The sequence below is a fragment of the Mycetomoellerius zeteki genome, unplaced genomic scaffold (genome assembly GCF_001594055.1).
Source record: "Mycetomoellerius zeteki isolate Tzet28-1 unplaced genomic scaffold, Tzet1.0 scaffold93, whole genome shotgun sequence".
NCBI classification, from domain to species: domain Eukaryota; kingdom Metazoa; phylum Arthropoda; class Insecta; order Hymenoptera; family Formicidae; genus Mycetomoellerius; species Mycetomoellerius zeteki.
The window spans coordinates 756,771-782,366 of NW_017257968.1; the positions used below are offsets into that span (position 1 = coordinate 756,771).

Sequence of the window (25,596 nt, forward strand, 5' to 3'; positions counted from 1 at the left end):
TTTCTTCTCATGTCATATTTAATGTGAATTCGATAAATTTGTAGTTTTCCCTTGCAATTTTCTAAATCTTCGTTGAGTTCAATGAAATAATGCGAGAAACTAAATCATTAACATTAGCACGAGTTTTGAATTTAAAATGTATCTACTAAAATCTTTAATTAATAATATAACTTTATTATTGGACTTCATACTTGATACAATTAATTATAGATAATGATTTCATACTTCGATCGATAATAGTTAGATGGATAACTGAATGTTTGAGATTACTTCTCGTGATAAGATCTTTAATATCTTACTTTTGTAAGCAGACAGAAAATCATCTTTGTCGCTTTAATTTAGATTCTTGCGAGCGATATTTGCGTTCGTCAGAAAGTGTCGCCCCAGCCGGTTTTGTTATTAATATTATATTTCGTATACATACTGCTTCTGGTGCAAAGTGCACCGTCAGATCTGTTATTATTGTCGATCGGTCGACCGATACAAGATAAAACAGACTCTCGATTCTTCGACGTGCTTATCGTTTACTTTGACTTTCAAAAAAAAAAGACTGAATGACTCAGTAATAATTATCCAATACCAATCAAATTGTTAAGAGACACTCAAAACTTTTGCTCCCTGACAGAACATTCTGTTATTAACAGCATGCAAATTGCTCATCTTCGATAAGACCTACATTACGTATCTTTTACACCGTTACAGTTGTTTCGCATTGCATTGATCTTGCAGAACATGATGAGATAACGAATGAAAAACGAAAGTGACACTGTATTTCAAGTGATCAATAACCATCAAATTTTAATTACTTTACGTATATTAATTTTATTTTTACACGCGCGTTGCGTATACAAAATTAACTGAAAGCACGCAAAGCTCCGGTATATTATTACCATGAGGTCATCGGGGAATTCGACAAATTTAACGGCTGAAAACGGGCGTGACAAGTGCGTGCACTGCGTCTGAGAAGGCACAGAGAAGGGCGTCTCGCGAGGTTTCTCTTCGTCATGCATGTTGCAAGGTGCCTGCGTTGGTAGTGGTAATGACGGTGATGGTGGCGGTGGTTCCTTCGCGGCAATCGAATTAATAGGCCATCTGCTCTTCCCTGTGCCTCCTTTAAGGAAGTCAATGTTTAGGAAGTCCATGGGAAGTGGCGACAACGGAAAGCCCCATAAAGCAAGAACCAGGAGAGGACATGGGAACGGACCTTCGCAAGGAAGTCGAACGGTCCTATACGGTGTATCGTTCCCCTTCGTCTTCTGCCCGCAAAGTGGACGGGGGCGTACGTGTGAGTTCGTTCTTGTCGTCGATGTGCTCGAACAATCGCAGTTAAATTGCATAATAATGATATTTACAAGCAATGACATTACGCAAATCTTAAAATAGTATAACGGAATTTTGCGAAAAAGATTTTATAATTTATGAATTATATTAATATCAGGTTACTAATTAGTCCGAGCCCATTGATGAAATTAACATTGTGTTCTATCGATAAAAAAATAAATTGATATTTTATATTCCTTTGCCTGGGCAGTACGAAAATGTAAAAAATGATATTAAACATTCGGAATATTTTTTTCTTTTTGCAAATTCGTTTCTCTTTCGATAGGATATGATTTGTAAGATTCGGCAAGAAGCGACGGTTCACCAGTGTAATTAAAGCAAATGCGTGCGTTTTCGTGTGCGCATAACCGCGACGAAGACATACGGAGTAGAGAGCTTGTTTTCTGATCTCACTGCGTGGCTTCTTCATCCTCGGTACCCTCCACGGAGCATTCGATATGGGAAAGAATGTCGTCGATCGGGTATATATACGCACGCGATGATGAACGAACAGGCATACTTTATTGACGGGAAATTGACCGTAAACTCTTCTATGACGGCCACCGTTGCGACAAAAGTTTTTTTTTTTTTTTGGTCAAACGTTAGATAATGTCACTGCGGAACAGATTAATTAGATGACATACGAATAATCTGCTCTAATTGTTTTAGTAGTTTTATTATTGACTAATTTTTATTTAAAGTAATGCTATATATTATATAATATTTACAGAATAAATGTTATGAATCTATTTTTAAATATGAGTATGATTAAATTCTGATACTGTTGATTTTTTTATCAATGATTTGTGGATGTAAATCTTTTGAAAATTTTTGCTATATCTTCTCAGCTGCAAAAATATTTGTCAAAGGATATCATTTATCATAATTGCGTATCAAGGCTTGCAAATGGACAGACATCGATCGAGAGGGTCATTTGCATTCCCCGTCTGAGATAACAATTTGTATTCTTTGAAATGACAGTTATTATGTATATTATAAGGATTAATCTGTCGTGATCAAATAGTGCGGTGACGATAAGACATCGATACGTTGCGCAGATGAATGTAATTAGAGATTTCATGGTTCATCTTGCCCGCATGCTTGATGATTTCAAAATCGATCATCCTGAAATTCGAGCATATGTATGAAGGAATTTATCGCGATGAGCAGAAGGTACCATCCTTTTTTGGTCTATCAGTCGTACGGCGATGGCACGGGACCATGTTGCCAGCAGAACAAGATTAATAAATCCAAGGGGCTGCCGCTCGCCTGGTAACAATAACGAAACACCTTTTATGCACGCGTGGATTCCACCTCTTCCTCCTCCACGGCCGCTACCACAACCGCCATCTTCTCCCCATCTCGTTTCATCCACGTGAGCTTCTTCACATTCACCTGCTGCTATTCGAAGATCAGCTGCCCTAACCGCCACCTTGGCAGCACCTTGCTCACCTCACTGTCCTCCTTCAACTCCACCGCCACAGACGGACTCTTCCTTTGAATCTTCTTATCCTTCTTCCGCTGCTTCTGATCTTTCCTCCACTTTTCCTTCTTCTTCTTTTTCTTCTTCTTTCTCCATTTGCGCCTTACCTTCGTTCTTCACCGAGGTCTTTTTCCTTCATCTTCTCATTCGCTTCGTTCTATTCTACGTCTTCGTGGCCTTTATTCCACCAGCACTTGAGCTTCTTCTTCTTCTTCTTCTTCTTCTTCGTCTTCGTAGCTGTCTTCCTGGGGCAACCGCATACCCGTGCTTGCTTCGGATTTTTTCCAAAAAATCCAGCTGCGCCGATCTTTTATGGGGGTCCGGCCGCTCGCTACTCCCGAGTGTGAGTTGCTGCAGCTTGCGCACTTGTGACATGCATATTCCATTTTCGAGGCGAGACGATGGTCAGATGGTCGACCTTGCTCGTAATTAATCGTTTTACAGTGTATCCTAGGTAACGAGGTTTCATGTTGTGTCTACAAGGTAATCGGCCACTCAGTTATCGTTAATTTATTATCATCGCGCTTCCCAACAAGTGTTCATACTTCGCTAATATTATTATATATTCAACTCTGCGCTTTCTACTCATTCTTGCTGTTTACTCTGCGCTTTACGCGCCGCGACTTTAGCCTCGAGTATATGGTTATCGAGAGAAAGTAAGTGTCAATTCGCGAGTGTTAACGCCTCGCCGCGCCTCCGGCTCTTTCTTCTTCTTTCATGGGCATTGAGTGCACGGTGCAAATTGCGTTACGTAACGTAATGGTAATGTAAACGCACGACGACACGGACGAGTAATATGTTTTAACAGAATTTATTCGTTATTCAGCAGGTGAGACGAACCGATCGGAAGCATCGAAGGGATTACTCATCTGCGGCGCCATGAGCGTTCGACGCGCGCGAATGTGCGTGTTTCGTGTAATTTAGATAATATTGGGTACGAGAATACGTGTTACTTTCTTCGTGCCGCAAGTTACTTTGTAACACGCGCGCCCATCGGCGATAAGAGGGAATCGTGTCTGAATCGCTTTACGCGTATAAATGTTGCTTAATTCCGCAGCAGAAAATAGGCTTTTTAAAATCACTTGGTATATGTTCATGAATAACGTCAGAAATAGTTTCATCGAATTAGAATTGATTTAAATTGATGAAATTAGCAGCATGAATAACACAACGATGTTTCTGTATAGATATTTTTTATTACGAAAACATAATTATGTTAAAAAGTTTCAGCACGTAAAAATATAAATCATCTGATGATATGAGAAATAAATCGTTGGAACAGTGCACACATTTCTTGCGAATCGAGATTTTTAATGTCACGTTTTTAATGCGTTTATTCTTATTTTCGACATTTAAAGTCACTATTTGCGGAATGCACGGCAAGAAATCCTGTTTGCAGCGTTCCTGGTCGCTTCGACGGACATGGCAGTCAAGCAGAACAAAATCCCGACGTGGCGTCGGGTAGCTTAATGAAATTCAAACAAGGTCCTGCCGAGCGTATCGGTTACGTTTCCACCCCCAGCGTCTTGCGAGGCGTCTCGAAAAAAGGGTTGGCGCCCTATTTCTTTCCCACGCGTCAACGAGAATCTCAATTACGGGCGGCCTACGAGCGGCACCGTTTTAAGATTAAGAATGCTTTTGTGGATTTGTAAGAATAAAATAAAAAATCTATAGAATAGAAATAAGACAAACGAGTAAAAAAAATACTTTATTCAATATTAAATTTATAATAATAAATTTACAACAAATTCGACTTCAAAACGAATTATATCTTGATAGAATATTCAATTTCATTAAATCCACAACTTGTACAATTTCTTCTTTATTTTCTTCACTTGCGTCTGTATTTTTAAAAAATAAAACGATGGGGATGTGTTCCTCATAATTCGAAATTTGGAGAGCGCGATGAATCTATAATGATTAGATAATCATTAGGCACAGGCGGGCGCATTTGGCACAGCTATTACCGATTGATCCTTTCTTCCCAGCGAGTCCCAGTCGGCGAAAAAGCCCTCCTTCTGTTCCCCTCTGCGTGGAAAAAAGAGGAGTCCACCACTGTGGGAGATCGCGTACGCAGGGTGCAGGCCGGCCGTGAGGAGTCGTGAGAGGAAGCCTGCGCACAGCGTGCGAGAAGGACGAGGAGAATCACCTGCGGTGCACCTGCTGTGCAGGGGGCTCCTTCGGTCCCGTATTAAAAGTGTATCAGACGCTCCTCGATTCCCTTTGCCTCTCCGTTCATCATGCCTTCGTTGCTTCTCCGCGTCCTCCTCCACTTATACACTCCTCCACACGCTACAGAATACCTGATGGCCCTTCGCACGATAATTGCCCTTCAACCGTCTTTCGTCTTTCGTCTTTCGCCTTTGGTGGAAACGATCCGGCTGCGCGTGTGCGCGCGATCGGCTCCGTTCCTGTAAATTGCGAGCTGTTAGCGATCGTGCTGTTGATCCGCGAGACATTGTTGAAACGCAAAGCATGTAATCCTACGAAAAAGATAAATAACAGTAATTACAAAGATATCTTTTATGCGCTATAACAATATTAATGTACTTTTTCACGCCATAATAAAATACTTTTATATACTTTTGGCGCGAATTCGAGAGAATTCTGCGACAATAGGCGAAGATTATCTTTAAAATGACGTGAAAAACGAAGGATTTAAGAACTTTCAATGGACATATATAGGTAACGCGTGCTTCTCCGATCACCCTTTTCTTCGTTCGCTTCAATGCCTCTGCTACCGATGCGAGGTGGCTATTGGCCCGTTTGAAAATTGCCTTCGCAACCGACGTTGCCTGAGCGCGTGCTGGATCAGGCTGTGGAGGAGGCTAATAGCGTATGATTGCCAAGCTTTTGCCTGCTGAAAGAAACAATTTTGCCGCGTCGTCTTTTGAATGACTCTGACGGCATAACATTCTCGTTTGGCAAAACGTTCCTCACAAAAGCCGGATTCTGCATTTATGTAAAAGTCACCAATTGAAATTTGCGCGCAAAAGAATGTTCTCAAAAGAAGAAAAAAGACTCGCAAGAATCTTTTTTAAAAAATTCCTTTTTATTCGAAAAACATGACATTTTGATATAACCCTTTAAATTCGCGTTTCTAAACGTGCATAAAAGTGCTAACTTAAAAAAATCTGATTATCCTTCGATATTCGACTACTCCTTTATTTTTATAGTATATTCCTTCTTTTCTCCTACCCTTTACCACTTCCTGTTACGACCGTCTCCTAAAGAGATCGCATCAATTTGCCTTTTTTTCTAACGGTCTCGAAGAGATACGTTTCCCGCACACGTACTGCGCGGCCGCACTCGCTCGCGACGGACAGCAGGAGTAGCGACCAACGGCCAACAGGTGTATAGCAGGTGCACACCCCGAACGCCTTGAAGAGCTCTGTGGAGAACTAAAAAGTTTCACGTCTACCTGAAGGTCCCACGCGAGAAGACGACGCGACTTTCAACCGTCGTTTTCGGAGGAGCGCCATCACCCTTCGGCGTTCCCACCCCACGAAGGTGGTCTCACTTGCAACGACGACGCATAGACGATGAATAAACTGTCCTTCATCAATGCACTATGGTTCTTATGTTATACACTATGTATCTTCGATAGAAGAAATACGGGAAACTCGATATCTACAATTAGGATTATAATTACTTGCTGTACATAGCGTAATGAATAACATAAGGCGGAAAGGAAAGGCTTTATCGCTTTTGTCAGTAACAGTTGTATGCAACTGGCATTAATAAACCGTCTCCATCGGAGCTCGAAATATGAAGCTTGACATAACAGAATCGTAATGTTACATTAAACGAAATGACGTACGTACGCCGAGAGACATGCAACGTAATAAACATCGCGCAGAATGGAGCGGCAAAGAAAGAAAAAACAATTGACGAGACTGCGATGATGAACGAAGAGATGGGGGATAGTAATGAAAATGCGAATGGGTCAGTAAGAGAAAAAGAAGAAAAGGAACGCGGAGGTAGAAGGAGAAGCTTAAAGAGATCACTAATAAAAGAGTGCTACAATGCAATGAGGCGAAAACGATCGGGTTGAAACAAGAGAGGCGAAGCGGAAAAACGGCGAAGCAAGAGAAGCGGAACCAGGACGAGAAAAGAAAATAGAACGACAAAATGAAAGAAGAAAAAGAAGAAGAGGAAGAGTCGGAACGGAACGTGGTAGAGGAAACGAGCGGGAACAATACGCGTGAAAGAAGCACCTGCGTCTTATTATCGATCATCTATCGATCCGCTGCCTATGCTCGCAGCCTACCCTTTGGAATCACTATATGCGGCGCGTTGTGTTTTCGACCGTTAAAAACCCACCCTGTCGTGGAGGAACCGTCAGGTGCTTCTTCCTGGACGGCAAGTGCAGGCGGCACAAGTGCCTTTTCGATTTAATGACACGTTGTCCCACACGAGCGCGGGCAGCCACGCATACACGCGAGCACCTTTCGCCTTCCTTGAGATCCTTTCAAGTTTCCGTTGGCCATGCTACCGAGCCGTACGTGGCACTTCTAATTCTCCTAAAGAAAAGGGGAGGAAAAAAAAGACTGAGAAACGCTTCGGAAGTTGCATGGCGAACACGTCGTTAGATAAGATATGTTGCAAGCTGCACCGAAAAGTGATTTTTAATCTTTTGTCGCGTGAACATAAAAGACGATACCGATAATCTGCGAAATGAGAGGTCGTCGGCTTCATTCGTTTTGACATACGTGACAATCGCCGTAAAACGATAGAGGCGTTTCATTTCGAAACAGTGTTGCACATTTTTGCTTATCGAAATTCAATTGAGTTAATGATCGCACCTGTACGTCCCTTTCTCTTTGCCGGAACACCGTCGAGACATTCCGGCAGCTGTAGCTGTACATAAGAGACCAACGTATCCCCCGTATTGGTGCTGGTACGTATATGCGTGTACGTACAGGTGGAAGGTATGATCATGAGGCTTCTGCTCCTCTTCCTCCTCCTTCACCTCCTCTTCCTCTTGCGAGCTGTCTGCCTTTGTTGCGATTTTTCACCCGCCCCTTAGCGACACCGGCGCATTTGCGATTGCTTTAGTTGCATCTCGAATACCTATTAATTAAACATTAATAAGGCAACGAGCCTCACGTTTCGTAATTCTTTTTAATACTGTAATTTGCAAAATGTAACAACTTTTATTGCTCGAGGTTTCCGCAACGAACACCAATAAATTCAACTGATGCGATCGATAATTCAAAATATAAATGTGGTCCCCTTTAAATCGCCCGGTGTCGCACAATGTAGGCTAACTTAACACTTTCAGCCATCTGCCCCGTATAGGGCATATGCTATAGGGATAACATCGAAAATGATCTGAAACAAATATGAGAGAAGAAAAGAGAGGAAAACTGACTGTCTCTGTAAGCTCCTGGCACTCGCTACCCGGCTGTCGGCAATCCACCTGTTGATTTCCAAATCAAAATAATATTACGGTTGCCACATTTTCCTGATAGTCGTTTTTCCCTCAAGATTTCTCGCGAGGAAACATAAATATCGCGACGGCGGAAGTCGGTGAAGCTGTAACATATGTATATCGCATCCGCGAGTAAAATTTTATGTCTTCGTCATTATCATATTAACAGACTGATACTTCCTGTTTTCTTCTTACAGATATCAGATTCATCCGTGATATTGCAAAATAGAATGTTTATTGAAAATGTTAATTCGTTACAGTAGTAATTAATTTTTCATCTAAAAAGAAGTTTTTCATAGAAAAAGGTAATAGTTTTCAATGTGTGGAAAAGAATTTTTTGTCACATCAATTCCTGCATCTTTCGTGCTTGCAAAAATTACGAACGATTATATTGACCGTAATATAATTAATTAATTATAATTAATTATAATATGTTAATCTGTTCAATTTACGATCATATCATTTTGATTAACATGATTAAAAAACTTTAAAAAATAAAAAATTTTCACAGAAAAAAGATCTTACATTGACAGACAAAGTTATCAAATATCTAATTTAAATAAAGTATTAACAAAAAAAATTAATTATATTTTCGATCAAATAGACCAGAACAGGCCAGCAAAGTTAATTTTATCGTGATATGTCGTCGCTTCGCTGCGAACACTGATTTCCGCAGCGATTTCGCTTAATCGCTTTCAAATTTCATTGTTGACTACCAGTAGAACCCCCACGACCGTGGTAGACCGCGGGGGTGTAACGAGGAGCGAGGGCAGAACACTCTCAGGCAGACCCTGATTTATGAACGAAATCTGGAGTAAATGCTCGTTTCCGCGCTCTGCCGGGCGTGAAATAACTTTGGGTGAGTTTCTCACTGCAACTGGGGGGCCATCCGCGACGCGACAGCAAGCCGACTATGCGTGCAGTTCCGGTCTCCGTGGACCGGAAGTGCCGGCTCATACCGTCCCATGGCCGTCATAATTTCATGAACAATCGTCTTTGCTAGCACTTCTGCCTAATAATATAAAATATGTTTATCATAAACTATTTTTTCTTACATATGCGTTATATAGATAGTACTTCCAAAAGATGATATAAAAAATATTTAAAAAACGAAATTATAAGAATTAAAAAAATGAGATATTTTTTTATATTTTCCTTTTCAATAAATGGCAGTTGAAATTGTACGGTTAATGCAACATTTTAGCGTTTTCATGGGTTATGCAAAAACCGGCCCATCGAGAATTGTACAGAAAAGTAGCGGTATGTAATATTAAAGGCAATGTTAGTACGTAATTTTCTGGTAATCAGCGTGTAATCGAATGACCGCGAGAAGGGAACTAACGACGTGCTGTCCATTTTATTATTGACGGTACGCGCAATTGCGCCTACATTAAGCAAGATAATTCTTGCGACCTGGGATATAACGAGAGATTACATGCTGTTTGAGTTTCGACCGCGACTTCGACGACGGAGCCGGAAGCCCGTTCCTGCTACAATCAACGATATTCACATTCCCCGAGGGACAGTCGTGTCGCGCCGTGCCGTGGGCGCGGCCGATGACTTCAAAAACATCGGAATTAAAGGGTTATGCCGGCTTTTCATTCGGAAACAAAAATCCGAAATTACGATCGCATTATGTGTCATCCCGGGAACGAGTCGATCTTTAATGGTTTCCCACTGTGCTCGTTTTGCTTTTGATTAGACAACATGATTCTTCAACATCTGCAGTGTCTGTGTATTGCGGATTAATTTAAATATCTATATTAACTACCTAATAATTGTCTCCAATAAGTGCAATATGTTTTTTTTTTTAGAAAACTGCAAATTTATTATTTTATCTGTGTTCCATTTTTTCACGAGTGCCTGTTTTTAACCATTTATCCGCGCTTATGTAAAGATAATAGCGTACCCCTTTCGTTTACCAAGGCGAGGTCGAAGGTCGTCTTATAAATTAAGCTTTTATTGCAGCCGGCTTCGTCGCCGGCCGCAGACGAAAAGCCTTTTATTCATTCGATAGGAGTTCCCTCCAGCCTTCGATTTAAGCGGCAGTGGGAGAAGAAGAAAGTAGAATGATTTAGAATGGGGGGAAAGAAGAGCGACGAGAAGTTCTAGAGAAAGAGAACGAAGGAGATAGGCAAGTAAAGAAAGACAAAAAGAGAGGTGGAAACTGTCTTATCTGCTCCCTCATGATTTTTGCTAATTAACCTCGCCACAGGCACCGTTTCATTTTTATTGCACAAGAAGAGATTAGCTCGTTGCTCCCGAAAGATACCGATTCTATTCGAGAAAGACGGCGTTCTCCCTTCGACTCTTCTGCACTTCTTCGTCGATTTAACAGAACTATAATTATTATAACGATGGATTATCTGCGATTTAAACGAAATACTTTTATAATTCTGATAGTGTACTATTTATAATGTTATCAACATATCCGCTTGTACTGTATGCAATGAAATAAGATCTTTACACACAGTTGGAAAAAATGTGTTGAATTTAACATGAATCGCATGTCCCAAATGGTCCACTCAAATTTTTGAGTTAATTTTACACAAGATGAATATGTTAGAAGGTAACACAAATATTATGTAAGAGAATAAATACAAAGAAAGATAACATCGACATAGTTCGTAAACAAACCGTGGGAATATTTTTTTTCCAGAAAACATTTATGATATGTTAAATTAACACATATTTCATTCATTTTTCTTAGAATTTACGTTTTAAAACACATTATTTTTATGTTACTTGTTCACTTACTCATAAATTTTGTCATTTTGACACTAAGAAATATTGAATATCAATTTCACAAAAAATCTTCAAATAACATAATCACATTATATTAAATTAACACTCGAATATGTTAAAAAATTCAACACACACTGTTAACACAAACGTGAGTGGACCGTTTCCAACACAAAAAATACACAAATTTTTTTACTGTGCATCTTTAGATTCTTCGTCGGGACCGTTCGTATGGAAATTACATCTCTGATTTATATACTCTTGCACGGCGGGAATTACATGCCGTATTTACGATTCAGCTTTATCATTCCTGATATCGGGCGTAGACAGACGGGTCAATCTGTCTCTTCTTCTTCCTCAGACACGAGGAAGAAAAGACAAAGTATGTTCGTGACACATAATCGCGCACAGCTGTACAATATATACAAAATTAATGGCATATTGCTTCGGCTTATTTATATCGCAAATGGTTTTGGAAATATCAAAAAATTTAGATAAAACAGATCTAAAAATTATTTTGATGATCCAAGCAAAATTATATTTTAGATCTGTATTTACCTAAATTTTTAGATATTTTAGCAAATCGTTTTTCCGTGTTTACCAATAAGTAGCATTAATTAGCGAACGTTATAGTAAATGTTGTTGGGGAGGAAAAGTGATGCTTGACATGATGACAATATTTTTTCTTGAACAAATCCACGAATACCTAGGAAATGTTTTTACGCGTTTTTAGATCTAATCCATATTCCTTTGTTTCTTATGTAATAAGTAGTTTCCGAGAATGTCGAATATTATTATATAAAAAATACATAGATGAAGAGATAAAACGTCGTCAAAAAGAAGAAATATTATCGAAGCGACCTTACAATAGCGAAAAAATTACTTTGATCACAGACTGTTATTATGACGCAAATGGTTGAATTGCGATGTTGCTCTATGATTATGTTGAGAATTTCGTGGAGATTTATTTTCTCGCGCCGTGTCTCGAAGAAGACGGTGAGATTTAAGCGAATTAAATTTTGTTCGTGATTTTCGACACAAAGATAGACTTGACTACGGAGTGTCGGTGCCATTAATATCCAGATTTCGTGTCATTACAGCTCGTAATTACATTGCCGTGCCTCCTTCCGTGACTCGGTCGCGATTGTCTCCTTTCGATTAGAAGCCGCGTCAGGTGTTGCCGGCCTCGATGCGGTTCCTAGTCGCATCAGGATTTAATGACCGGTATAATCGACGTCACGGTGCACGCACGGGTGTCTAAGTGGTCGGAACGACGAAGGGTTGATGGGTTGCTTTATCGTTAGGAGTGAGAGATGTGGGGAATAGATTTTTCACGGAGAGAGCTTTTCTCTTGCGGTTCAAAGGTTAAAACGATAATACGCGCTCGCTTGAACAATTCACTGTTAAGAGATAACAATGTGCTTCATTTATTTACATTTGCATAAATGGGCGCGTGTCTCGGCACTGGGATATATTTTCATGCATTATCGTACTTTTCTTCGAGCGAAAGAGGAAGAGGATGACTGAACATCACTCGAGACATACGCGTGATCGATAGTCGCGTTTTATATAATACTATTAACAAGCTATATTTGTGATAGAAGTACATTGCCACGCCACAATCTCTGCGTTTCAATTAATCATTTATTGGAAAGGCGCAGAAGAGTCATGATACAATGTGTTTAAATAATTTACAAATATATCTATGCAAATGTAAGTAACTTTAATGCAGATAATTCGTGATTTATTATTTGTTACGTTAGATGTATATATTTTATATTTTATTTTGAATGCATGTAAAACTTTATCTAAATTTAGCTAAATATAATTTTTCTTTAATTAAATAATTTATAAATATGAGACAATATTTTTATTTATTGTTAATAAACACGACTGTATCTTCTTTTGATGTGCTTCATCCTGCAAAATTTATAATTTAGTCTAAACATATTACATAAAACATAAATATAAATATTGCAGATATTAAAGAAATATATTTGAGTCACAATTGGTAATTTATCAGTAACCGGTAAGTTGTAAAGTAATATTTCTAAATACATCATTGTAGCATAGAGGGAAAGCGAAGAATTTCTTCTCTAATACATTCTTTATAATTAATTAGTAAAGTTTTTATTTCCCGAGGAAAAATGCAAAATGTTCTTTATAATCTTATATAATCTTATCAAAATAAATTAAATCATCAACAAAATACTAAACAATAATACTGTAATTGTGGATGAATAATAATTCGTGCTTGAGAAGGTCTGATAGGCCTCGAGAATAATCGCAGAATACCGACATAAACGATCGTCGGTGAGGTAGTTTGCAGTATTGCAGCTCTGGTTGTCAACTTCTTCGAATAATATAAATACGAGTTATTTTATCGAATGTACAGTTTTATTCATTTGCAATTCTATATTTGTTATATTCAGTGCGTTGAATGAATAAGTGCAGTGAATAATAGATAATAGCAGCTGATATTTATCTCAGATATATGTATACAAGATTTAATTAAAATCATATAGAATGTAGAGATTATACTTGTTATACATATATTATCATTAATCGTCAGCAGAAAATAGTGTGGTCAATTTTATTACACTTTTATTTATTTTTTTGTATACTTAAATAGTTATAATTATATTGAAAATGTTAATTGTAATATTGGCAAATAAAACTTTATACGATATATATGTTAACATCGATTGTATTGAATTAATAATGTATTCTGAATATTAATGGATAAAATTTAAGATGAACATTAATATCGCTTATAAACAAGCATAATGTAAACAAAATATAAAAATAACATTTACACAGTAATAAAAAAACATAGTTATATGTATAAAGAATTACTATGTGATAACAACATTTATTTATATTTGCTGTATATACCTATAATACATGAATGTAGACGTTCGTAAAGTTTTAACTTCTTATGAGATTCTCTTTGCTTCTTTGCTAAAGTTAGGAATACTTCATCCATTGATGGCTGAGTAACCGAGAAATCTGTGATCCACACATATCTCTGTCTTAGCTTTTCGAGTTTATCAAACACATAACTATACGAAATGTCACTCTCTAATTCGTATTTAAGAACACCCTGCCGTGACGAAAAATTTATATATTTGTAAATTTCTTTCTTAGTTTATACTTTACCAAAATCTTTCAAACATATTTGAATTATCCAAATTATCGAATAGTACTAATAAAATTAGTTCCTCTTACCAAGTAACTGTCTTTAAATCTTATTGTTGGAAAAATTTCGTTAATGATTTTCTTAATCTTCTCAAGATTCGTAATCTGGTATCCTGGTACTATTTTAATATTTAATATAAAGTTCCGGCCATATTTTGCCTTTAGATATTCGCAAGATCCAATTGCAGTAAATTGGCCGTTAACTAAAATACCAACGCGCAAACACATCGCTTCTGCTTCTCGCATGCTGAAATTCAAAATTGAATCTAATATGTATTTTATTTATTAAGCTTGTATGAATTACCTATGTGTAGTGATTAATATAGATCTTCCCATCTCTCGTATCTGATGCAAAATTTCGCAGATTGCGTGTCTAGTCATTATGTCAACCCCAGCGGAAGGTTCGTCCATAAATATCATCGGTAAATCGCCGGTAAGACTTTGCAGTATGCAAAGTTTTCTTTGAATTCCCCAAGGATAGTGAGCAATTTTCAGATTCTCAAAGTCCAACATATCTAAATTGAATTTTATTATTAAACATTATTTAGCATTAATATGCATTTTAAACGAGCGAAAAATTTTCAATTTATTTCTATTTTTACCTAATACATCAAGCCACTTATTTACTTCTTCGTTGATACTTTCATATGGAACACCGCGAAGTGCCGCGTGAAGTTGCAAATATTGTCTTCCAGTCATAAAATCACTCAGTCCGTTAATTTGTGGACAATATCCTATCATACCTACAAACTTGAATTTAAAATATGTAAACTTCTTTATATATATAGATACAAATAATATTTTTTATATAAAAAAATTAAAATCTTTCTAATGATTATATAAATGTAAATAAAAAGTTTACTATTATAAAATGCTAGACACAAAAAAATTACACGCTTCTTGTTAAATGCCTAATGATATGCTTGTATCAACTTTATCACTTTTTAAAAAATAATAAAATTATATTCACCATCTCTTGATTTCTTGTGAACTCGTATCCATATATCACTGCTTTTCCAGCTGACATTTTTATTTGACCTACCAGTGCTTTGTATATGGTTGATTTTCCCGCACCATTGAATCCTAACAATCCGAAACACTCTTGATTGTGGATCTAAATAAAATATCTGTATATTTAATATTGCAACCTTCCATTAATACAAAGGAAAATATAAAGAAACAAATTTCTTGGTTAAAATTACATAAACTCGCTTACACTAAAATTGATTCCTTGAACTATCGCTTCGTTAGCATATTCTTTTGTCAAATTTTGGACAATAAGAGCAACTCGCGATGGAAGCAATTTTGTTTCGTCATAATCTGCATATGCAAAGAAGTTTACATGTTTTAAATTCATTAGCTTTATAACATAATATAAATACAGATAATTTTTATTCTTATATTGTCTTTTTTACGTTTCATGTATTCTTCGACTCGCTTCTTTTCCTGTATAACTTCCAACTCTAAATCATCATCTTTCTTGGGAGGCATAAAATAACTATACCATTTTCTTCGATTTTTTTCTTCAAAAATCTCCAGCATTATGTAAAAAGCGAACATTAGGGATACCATTAAAAGTATGTCATCTGTGACCGAATGATTATACTCAAAGCTGGATTGTTTAATCAGCATTACATCCAAGTGTTTGTAACAACCTTTGCCTTCACAATTTTCTGAAACGTCAAATCAATGTTGTTTAGCAGAAATAATAATTTGTTACTATAACGATAATTTTTTGAACTTACGACAACATGGATCTTCAATATAAAATTCTGTATCGCAAGTATTAAAATAACTGCACTGTCTGTTATATAAATTCAGCATAATGTAATTGCTTAAAGCACAAGCTAGAATGTATGGTGGAAATATATGTATAAGAACTTCAAGAATATATCTTTCAACGTTGCTGAGTACTTGAAATATCAATGGAAATACAACAGAGCCGTTTACCAATAACACTGCAAAAAAGAAACACGTATTCTACATTTAAATAAAGATATTTTGTATACAGAATTAAATGAAATGTTATTTTTTACAGTAAATTTTATAAATGGCAATATAAAATTATATAAACCATCTATTAAATTACTAACTGGTTACAATATTGATCAGTATCACACTTAGGTACGCATTTTCCGGTTTTTTTGTGAAAAGTTGTACGCAATAACCTAATGGAATGGCGCACCCTCCGTAACATAGGAATATCATTAGCACTTGAACTGAAATATCGATTAATCACAGGCACTGTTAGGTTTAAATTTCTAATTTTTATGTAACACACATCTATAAATACATGTTTGAGTTTTGTTATATAATGATGTTGTTCTACGCTACTGCAAATTTCTCGAAATTAAGAATGTTGATTTTTAATAAATTTTAAAATATTATATATAAAAACAAAAATTTTTTAAACAGAACTGAAATAAAGAGATAAACATTTTACATATCTTAAAATTCTTACCAATCTCTAAATTTGAGAAGTGCAACGTGCGGCGATAGACATTTAAGATAGTAATTTCAAAGAATGTTATGGAGAACGCATACAAAAGGAAATCAATAATATACGTCGGGATCCAATAGATTCGCGTAGACATACCGATCGCATTAATTTGCAGCATTTTTGAGCGTGTATTTTGTTCTCGTATACCCATATCAATAGAGGGCAGAAGAAGGAATAAAGTTATTATTATAGCAGCATTTTCCCAGTTTCGTACGCTGCGTGGATGAACCAATAAATGTTGCCACTATAAATATCGTATATATATATATGTATCTAAATACTAAAACGTGGAGGATACAAAATCATTCTCATTTTCTTATTTGAATAAATAATCTTTATACATAATGGTACAAATATTTTATCGAACGTTAATGCCCCTTTATTTTTATTTTAGTTATATAATTAAAAATATTTTTCTATAAGTAATTTTTTTATTTTATATGCACAAGTAAGTGAACCAAAAATATATAATTAATGTGATGAAAAATAGCTCAATATTTTTAGAATCAGTATAATTTAATCCACTAATTAATGTTAGAGATATTACCTGCCCTGGACGAAGTAACGGTCGACTAGCCAATTTGATCCAACAATTGTCTGAACCGCAATGATAACGCAGTAACGCATTATGTAGTAAATTTAATGCAATTGGCCCACTATGTACTGCAGTGGATGAATACATAAGTTGTACGCGTCCATCTGTATACATGTCGATAGACATCACGTAACGATCCCTAAAGTGTTATAAAATTAATATTTTTATATAATATATTTTTTATTTATTTTTATTTTTTAATTCTTTTTTGCATAAAATTATAATATATTTTTTGTTATGATTAATTATAATTTTTTATCAGAGTCGAAACGTCGTTTGTATAGTTCTTATATTTTGTTTAGTGCTTATTAATTATATTATACTTATTATTTATATTCAATCTTATTCTTATGGTTCGTAGCCTTTCTTAATATAATTTCGATTAATTTGTATTACTTGAGCTATATTATACCATGTATTTTAATATATTTTTTATTTTTACCTCTATAGAATGCAAGTCAGGCTGCATCATTAAATCCGTGGCTGGAATGTTTTTAGAGATATGATAATTATGCCTCTCACTATAGGTTTGACTAGTAACGTACAATGTTACAAGAAAATCTTTCATGGATTTATCATCGGCCGCATAATATAGTACATGAAAATTGTTGTCCATATAACTCGTCAGATTCATTACTCTCTCGCTAAAGAGAAATAATTAAGTATCTTAATTTGCTTGATAAAAAAGTAAAAATTTTGTATATATAAAAATAAAAGCCAGAATAGTAATTTTTTGTATAATAGCAGTATAATTATGATACTTATTAAAAGTACTATACATATTTTGATAATAGCGATTTGGGTAATTCTTAAAAGACAACTGAACTATTGTAAAATAATTTTATTTATTTATGTGAAAGAAAATAGTTTCGCTTTCTTTATTATAACAAGACAAACAAGATTAACTTACGTTGTTTCGAAGAGTGTAAAATTGCTCAACTCTGCGGTTATAGTGGCCAGGATGAGAGTAATAATCGCTAAAGTTATCTAAAATGGCTTTGATTATTTATAAAAATATAATGTTATACTTTTTCTGATAGAACGAAAAATTTACCGAAAACACGTATATTTTCCAGGACGAAGCGATGTGCAAAAATTTTTTAAAGAACATTGCGAGAATTTGCTGCCGCCATAAAGCGTCACCGATCAAGCGCTTCCATGGTTTAGCTGATAATTTAGATCAACATTATAGTTTGAATAGGAATTTATAATATTATATAGATATTTATAATATTATATACATATTATTAGTTTAAATAGCAAAATTACATACTAGATTATTTACATAAGTTATTATAGATTTACAATTTTTAATTATTTGTATATTTATTGTTATTTATTTTATTTTATATTTTATACGTTAACAATATGTCAAAATTTTACCTGTTTGTAACAAGTGCCGTCGTCTCTGTTGCACAATAAGTTCGTATTTGTTGCTAGATAATTTTACACCGCGTTCTTTAAACTGACTCTCTAAACCTATTCTAAATACAGAACAATTAGTTTTATGATATTAGCCAACCTTCTAATTTCTAAAATCTATTTTATATCATTAAAAATTAAAAGTAAAATAATAATTAAAGTAAAAATATAAAAATATAAATAAAAATATAAAAATAGTAAAAATATAAAAATATTAGCTTTTATTTTCATATATAAGCAGGAATCTATTAATAATTTTACATTGAAAATAAATGTTGAAAGTAAATTGAAACAAAACGTGATTACCTAAGAAATTGACCCTCGATGCTAGCAGCACTCAGTGCAACCGACACAATTTTTAATTCTTCTTTGTTAAATTCTAAATGTTGGAGTAATTTGGTGAAACGACTTGTCCTTGGCACATCAAATCTTATTACTAAACCCATCATGCTTCGTAAAGTAATTGGATCCGCTGAAAATTCTTGTATTTCTGTACGAATTTGCTTCACATTGTAATCTTCTTGTACCAATAAACTCAATACGTAACCGATTCCTATTTTAGTAATTTTAGAAGAGTTCGATTACGTAATAACAAAAATTAATTTACGTAAAAAAATTTTTTAATGTTAGTCAACAAATTCATTTTATTTTATATAGCTTATAATTTTGTTAATGCATAAGTTATGTCAGATGTTATCCTTACCATATCGACGATTCAAATACATTTTTGAACCGTAACATTCGATCCTTCCGTTTGCAATAATAGCGATCCTATCAGCAAGAAAATCTGCAGCTTCCATGGAATTCGTTGCCATTATTATCGTTTTATGTCTTTTTATATCCTACAAAATATCATTGTGCATTATTTTATATTTTCTATTTTATATAATCTTTATTTTTTATATTAAAGCTATCTGCTTAATCTCACTCACTAAAAGTAAATCCCATATCTGCCTTTTGTGCTCAGGGTCAATACTATATGTAGGTTCGTCAAGAATGAGGATCTGTCAGAATTAATATAAATTAAATGTGATTTTTCCAATTTATTATATCTATTGCTATTAATTTCATTAACGTTAAAATTCAATTCTTGGATTTATTATAATTTATTATGATTATAAGTCAAATAATATACCTTAGTATTACCAATAAGTGCCATTGCTAAACAAATTCTTCTTTGCGTACCAAAGGAGCAAGATTTCATTTTTGTATCCTTCACATACTCTAAATCCAATTGTTTTAACAGCTTTAATGATTCCCTATAAGCATCCTCATAAGTCATTCCTTTTATCTGAAATAAGAATTGTTTTACTGAACACATTTCTCTAACACATTTAACATTCGTTTCGACATAATTAAAGTTCTAACAGTAGTTTTGATTATATCGATACGTTGATTACATAAATACATTGTATTTGTTCAAAAATAATAATAATGATAGTTCTAATTAATATATTTATTTTATGATCGAAGAATAATTTCTGATAGAAAAATTAATAAAATATTAAAAAAGAATTAAAATAATTTGCTAATTTAATTTTACATTTAATATTTAACATTTTTTATGTGAAATACAAGACATATGATTAATAAGTAACAATAAATAAATAAGAGCTGCTGTTAATAAATTTTTATATATTGTGTATTGTGATTCACGCGATAAATTGATCGAGTACTATCCAAATCTAAACACGTAATGTGTATGGAAATATATTGCGCCACTGTTATTTCATATAATGTTAGTTAAGCAAATGCATTATTATGTTTTTCTGTTTATCTTATTTAATAGTGAATGGTAAATTAGTAGGTAGCCCGCAGAGAGAGACAAACAGTTTGCTTTCCAATATCAAATCGAGCAATTAGAAACATAGTATTAGCAAACTGGTTCTTATTTAGATCAATATGCTTATTTAACATATTTTTTGTATGTAATTTAGCCGACGTTATTGGTTCTAAATTTTTAAACGCTTATAAGAAAAACTTCGATTTTAATTAGAAAGATCTACATAACTTGATATTTTATATATAAAATAATAATTTTAATTATAGTATTAAAATATTCATTTTAGATTGGTATTATTAGAAGAGAAGGTGATATTTATAGCCAGTCTATATATTGTGGCCTCTCTTAATATATCCGCTATTATATAGCGAATCTTAATGATTACTTATGGAATTATTTATTCAGTAGCTCGCTGTACTATGACGCTAATATACCAATACTCAACCCAGTGAACACAAGTAATATGTAACATACCTGTTAATTGTAATTTCCCATTCAACAATATAACTGTAACATAACACACGTTATATTGTTATATTGTTGAGTGGGAAATTACAATTAACAGGTATGTTACATGTAACTTTGTGTTCACTGGGCAATAGCCAGCACTTATTATAACACATTTTTGCTTTCAAGTATTTCGAAACGTTTCTGAGGTACATTTTAGTATTTAATTACACCTACTTCCTCTCATTTTTCTTAAACTTAAACGTATTATCATATAAATATATGTATTGTTGAGTGTGTTATTTGCTATTTAACATTTTATTTGACTGTATATATTTTGAGTTATGCAAATTTAAACAATAGTATGGCATTTTGCTAATGTGGCCTTCTATGGGTATTGATTACTCACGATCTCTTTTTTGAGGTTTTCATATCAAAATAATTATTTAATAATCGATTGTAACTTTATTGTTAATACATAGTTTATATTATGTGTACTATTCTTTATAGTACTGAGATTTTTAGTACTGAGCAGCTTATATGCAAAAGTTATGTGAATGTATGTATATTCATTTGCATACATTTTAAAATGTTTTACTTTTTTATTAATTTTGTAACCAAATACTGTTTTCTAAACAAAACTAATATTTTAAGGCTTTTTTAATAGAAGGCCACATTATTACCCATTTTTTTCTTCGAGTCATTATGCAATGTCGCCACATTTTTATTAATAGTATCCTAAGTAATAAGTATTTTGTAACTTTGAGTCCAGAATCGATTCAATAACATTTTAAAGAATGTAATTGTCAAGTTTTAAACTTAAATATTGATATTAACAGAGTTATTGGGTAAAATATAATTGGAGTGCCATAATACTACCTTCTCCTCTATGCTTGATACGTAAAAAATTAATTGTCGCTATTGTTTTATAATAACAAAAGATATTTACCATACCAAATATATAGAGATGTTGAATCGTCGTCAAGTAATTTACCAATATATTTTCCTGCGGGCAATAACCAATTGGATATATAGAACTTTCATTTTCCAAGTAAACGTGGCCATGAGTCGGTTTGTACATTCCTATTACATGTAACAAATATCGTCAATATCCCCGAAGGCTAAAGTCAGTGATGTAAATTAATTTTTTATTATACCGATAATTATTTTTAACAAACAACTTTTGCCGGCACCATTGTGACCCAGAATGACACTGAATTCTTGATTATAAAAGTCGATCGTTACATCGTTTATAGCTGTAATACGTTCACCAAGCCTACCGAATTCCTTTCGAACACATCTCACTCGAATAGATGGCTATTGTTCACATAAATAAATTATACAAAGATTCAGCTAAGATAAAAAAAAATAGCTAATTAAAATATAAATAATTATTAATGTCTTATAAGAATTATTTTCTGTCTAAACTCAAATGACAAATTATATTGTAATAATAATAATCGCCCTCTTGAAAATGATGTAAATATTAAGATGTTTTTATTGTTGTATATTTCTGCTTTAAATTATTTAATACATCATAAAAATTATATGTATACTGTATTATTTTTATTTTATGTATAATTAGTTCAAATAGATATTACAAAATATTTGTATGTATATTTGAGAAATATGGCGATATTTATAGTCTGGTCTTATTCAAGATCATTTTAAGTCGGAACGCTGTACGATTATTTCGTTGGCTGAATAGAATATTAAGACCGTGCATGACCAAACTTTAAATCTTAACATCACTTATACCTTTATATATGATGGTGTGTGCTCCACTGCTGACCAGTTAGTTGATCCTCGAATAAATAAATCGTCATCATAAACAGGTTTCTATAAAATATACTTATATTTACTATTTATAAAAGTTATACAAATTAAATTATGCTTCTAAAAATATAAAATATGAATCTGACTTTATATAGAATACTGTCACGCACTAATATATAATTTAAAGAGTAATAATATATTAGAATTATAAATTTCATATTTACTTTGAATAAATAGTACCAGGGTTTTGCGCTGCCAAATTTTCCTGGATTAACATTATCTAAGTACACTGCTAGTAAATACCAAAAAATAATATGCAATATCCAGACAAATAGAATCAAGCTAACAGGAATTTTTTCTGCGGCGTAAATGATATTGTGGGCATCTCGTAGTGTTATCAATTCAGAAAGCCACCGCGGCCACAAATACGAGGTAGAACCAATGTAATTGCGTGGTTTTACTTGTGTGTATTGCCAGATATTTCTCGAATTTTCGCTGTTATTGTCATCTATTAGCGTAAAAGTCATAATGACATAATGCATCTTTACCACTAATGCATGTTATTTATTATTTACACGATATATATAATGTGATTAACCTTGTGTGATTAACCTTGTGCTCGCGGAATCTTTATAGGTTTTTAAATTATATGATTATAAGTATATGATTATAAAAATTTATATATTATAATTTATAATATTTGTAATTATTGTATATATATATATATAAAATTTATATTAATTGTAATTATGAATGTAAATTATATATGTATATTTCCCTGGAATAGCAAACGTATTTATTTTCTTAGTAGTACCTTGAAATATAAATCACTAGTTGAAAGATCAGTCAATTTATGATCAGCAAGTGATTTAAGTATTGTAGTAAAGACAGCTTTGGCATATAATTTATACGCTTCAATAACTCGCTCATGAAGAATGTGCGTTTCGTAACTTATATAATTGTTCATTTTACATATTTGCTAGTAATTTATATTTTGCACATATATTGGAACAATTTGTCAATAACGAATGAGAAAGGAGTTTTATAACAAGAAATATGCAAATATATGCAAACAAATTTATTATATGAATTTAAAAATTTATATGAATAAATAATGTAAATATAAATAAAATTTCAATTGAGTCATTCTCTTTTAACAATTGTCACATTATTCAAATTAATTTTCAAATTAAAGTCAAATAATAGATTGACTCACCGAAATTCGTGTAGGTCGTGAAAGCTACTATTCCATAAAGCAAACCACTATGTGGCAGAATCAGTGAACTAATCCTCCACAGCATAGATTCTCTTATCAAAAACTGATCCAGAACGATAGTTAAGTGCGTCAAAAAGAGCCAAAACAAAACCGATATAAACAATGCTTTCATATCTAGAATAAAATGATGGGCACTCATAAGTATTAGGATTTTTAGAAATAAAAATTGCGTTGCGTGTACTTATAAAAAATATATATATCGTATATACAAATTATATTAATATTGCGAGAATATTGGATTAAGTTATCAATGAACCTAGTTTTTTTGTTTTTTTCACATAAGAATTTGAATATTATGTGTTTTCCTTTTACTCACATATTTGAATGACTTACGATGATCGAAAAATGTGCTGATGGTGAACATGAAGAACATTGAAAGTATATTGTACATCATGATAAATATAGCAATGACTAACGCGTTTGCAGCCGAAAACACAGGAAATAGGAGGATTGTACATATGATCGTCACGGGTAATAGAACGATCATAAGATAATTGAGCCATCCGGTGTATAACATTGTGAAAGATATATTTGTTAATCTCATAAGACCCTAAAGTAATATTTTTATTAACAACAAACATTATATGAAGACGCAAGAAAAATTAATATAGCAGCAAAAAACAAATTTAATTTTATTTAACAGAAGCTCACTCTGAATCCAGTTTCTTTATCGTGAAGTGCCTTTCTTAACGTTGCTGCTGGCAGTAAAAGGAAAGCAATAACCATCACGTAATAGATTATGCTTATGTTAGGTCGAATGACATACGGTAAAATTAAAAAATTGACTTTATAAAATGGAAATCGGCCAATAGTTAGCTGCAAAAAACCTACTGTTGTCAACAGCTTTTTACATTCTGCTTACAATTATTACTGATATCAGTTTCATTGTAATTTTATTATTTCAAGTATTTACATTATCAGCGATCTTTGGTAGTGTCGGATTTGTCCACATCTCCACAAAAGATTTCTCAATCGCAATTTGCAGAGCCATGAAACCACTTAATATATATGGATCTTCGACGAGAGACATTAAACAATTTATTGAATATTTTAGTCACTTTTGCTTAATGCATGTTACATTATATAAAAAATTAAACTTGACTGTATATATATATATATCTGTTACAACTATATTAATAATTAGTATTTAATATAAATTGAATTTAAATGTAAATTTAAACAGTTTAAATTTAATGTAAGTAATGGTTTTTAAGTGCAAAATTTGTAAAATTCACTTTAAGAATAACTTATGAATTAATTTAAAATTTATATCTAACTATATAATGTTTACTCATGAAAATATATTTAGGATACCCTTATAGGCAGGTTCTTCCTCATGCATCATAATCATTCGGTTCTCGCCTATTTCAGATGAACGTATTTTGTATTCTAAGACCTTTGGCTTTCCAGATACGAGTTTATCAATCTCGAATATTGCCCATAGTACCTTAGAAGTGTCATTTTTTGCGTAACGTGAATGTACAAGGTTAATTTCGCTGTCGGCCGCTTGAACTGATATGTATTATAATATATAGCCTTCATTTAATCTCTTTTTTAATAAACGCATTTGAGATGTTATCTTACTATTTGTATGAAGCATTTTCGTGACTTTCAGCATTA

The 25,596-nt window shown here is 33.5% G+C and overlaps 1 protein-coding gene across 1 annotated transcript; it reads right to left on the reverse strand.

Moving 5' to 3' along the window:
* Positions 1 to 2,982: 2,982 nt before the first annotated feature.
* LOC108730480 (ATP-binding cassette sub-family A member 1) lies at positions 2,983 to 25,596 on the reverse strand. The gene is made up of 31 exons (XM_018460203.1): positions 25,561 to 25,596; positions 25,291 to 25,488; positions 24,890 to 24,990; positions 24,628 to 24,792; positions 24,310 to 24,526; positions 23,917 to 24,090; positions 22,925 to 23,208; positions 22,683 to 22,763; positions 22,082 to 22,241; positions 21,874 to 22,007; positions 19,830 to 19,985; positions 19,627 to 19,698; positions 19,398 to 19,536; positions 19,001 to 19,247; positions 18,656 to 18,756; positions 18,327 to 18,439; positions 18,183 to 18,259; positions 17,717 to 17,916; positions 17,225 to 17,418; positions 16,639 to 16,921; positions 16,271 to 16,396; positions 15,923 to 16,135; positions 15,593 to 15,850; positions 15,394 to 15,497; positions 15,148 to 15,291; positions 14,780 to 14,927; positions 14,482 to 14,692; positions 14,208 to 14,424; positions 13,875 to 14,082; positions 5,141 to 5,286; positions 2,983 to 3,279 (listed from the first exon to the last, which is right to left on the reverse strand). Exons 1-31 carry the CDS (start codon positions 25,592 to 25,594, stop codon positions 2,983 to 2,985), a joined length of 5,202 nt encoding a protein of 1,733 aa, XP_018315705.1. The 5' UTR covers positions 25,595 to 25,596.

What these genes read in the sequence shown, in the direction of transcription:
- LOC108730480 (XM_018460203.1), bottom strand. Translation starts at nt 25,594, where the DNA reads ATGCTGAAAGTCACGAAAATGCTTCATACAAATA. An exon ending in TTTGTTAAAAATAATTATCG is followed by an intron (nt 22,008 to 22,081) that starts GTATAATAAAAA and finishes TACATGTAATAG; the next exon opens with GAATGTACAAACCGACTCAT. An exon ending in GGAAAATATACGTGTTTTCG is followed by an intron (nt 18,260 to 18,326) that starts GTAAATTTTTCG and finishes AAGCCATTTTAG; the next exon opens with ATAACTTTAGCGATTATTAC.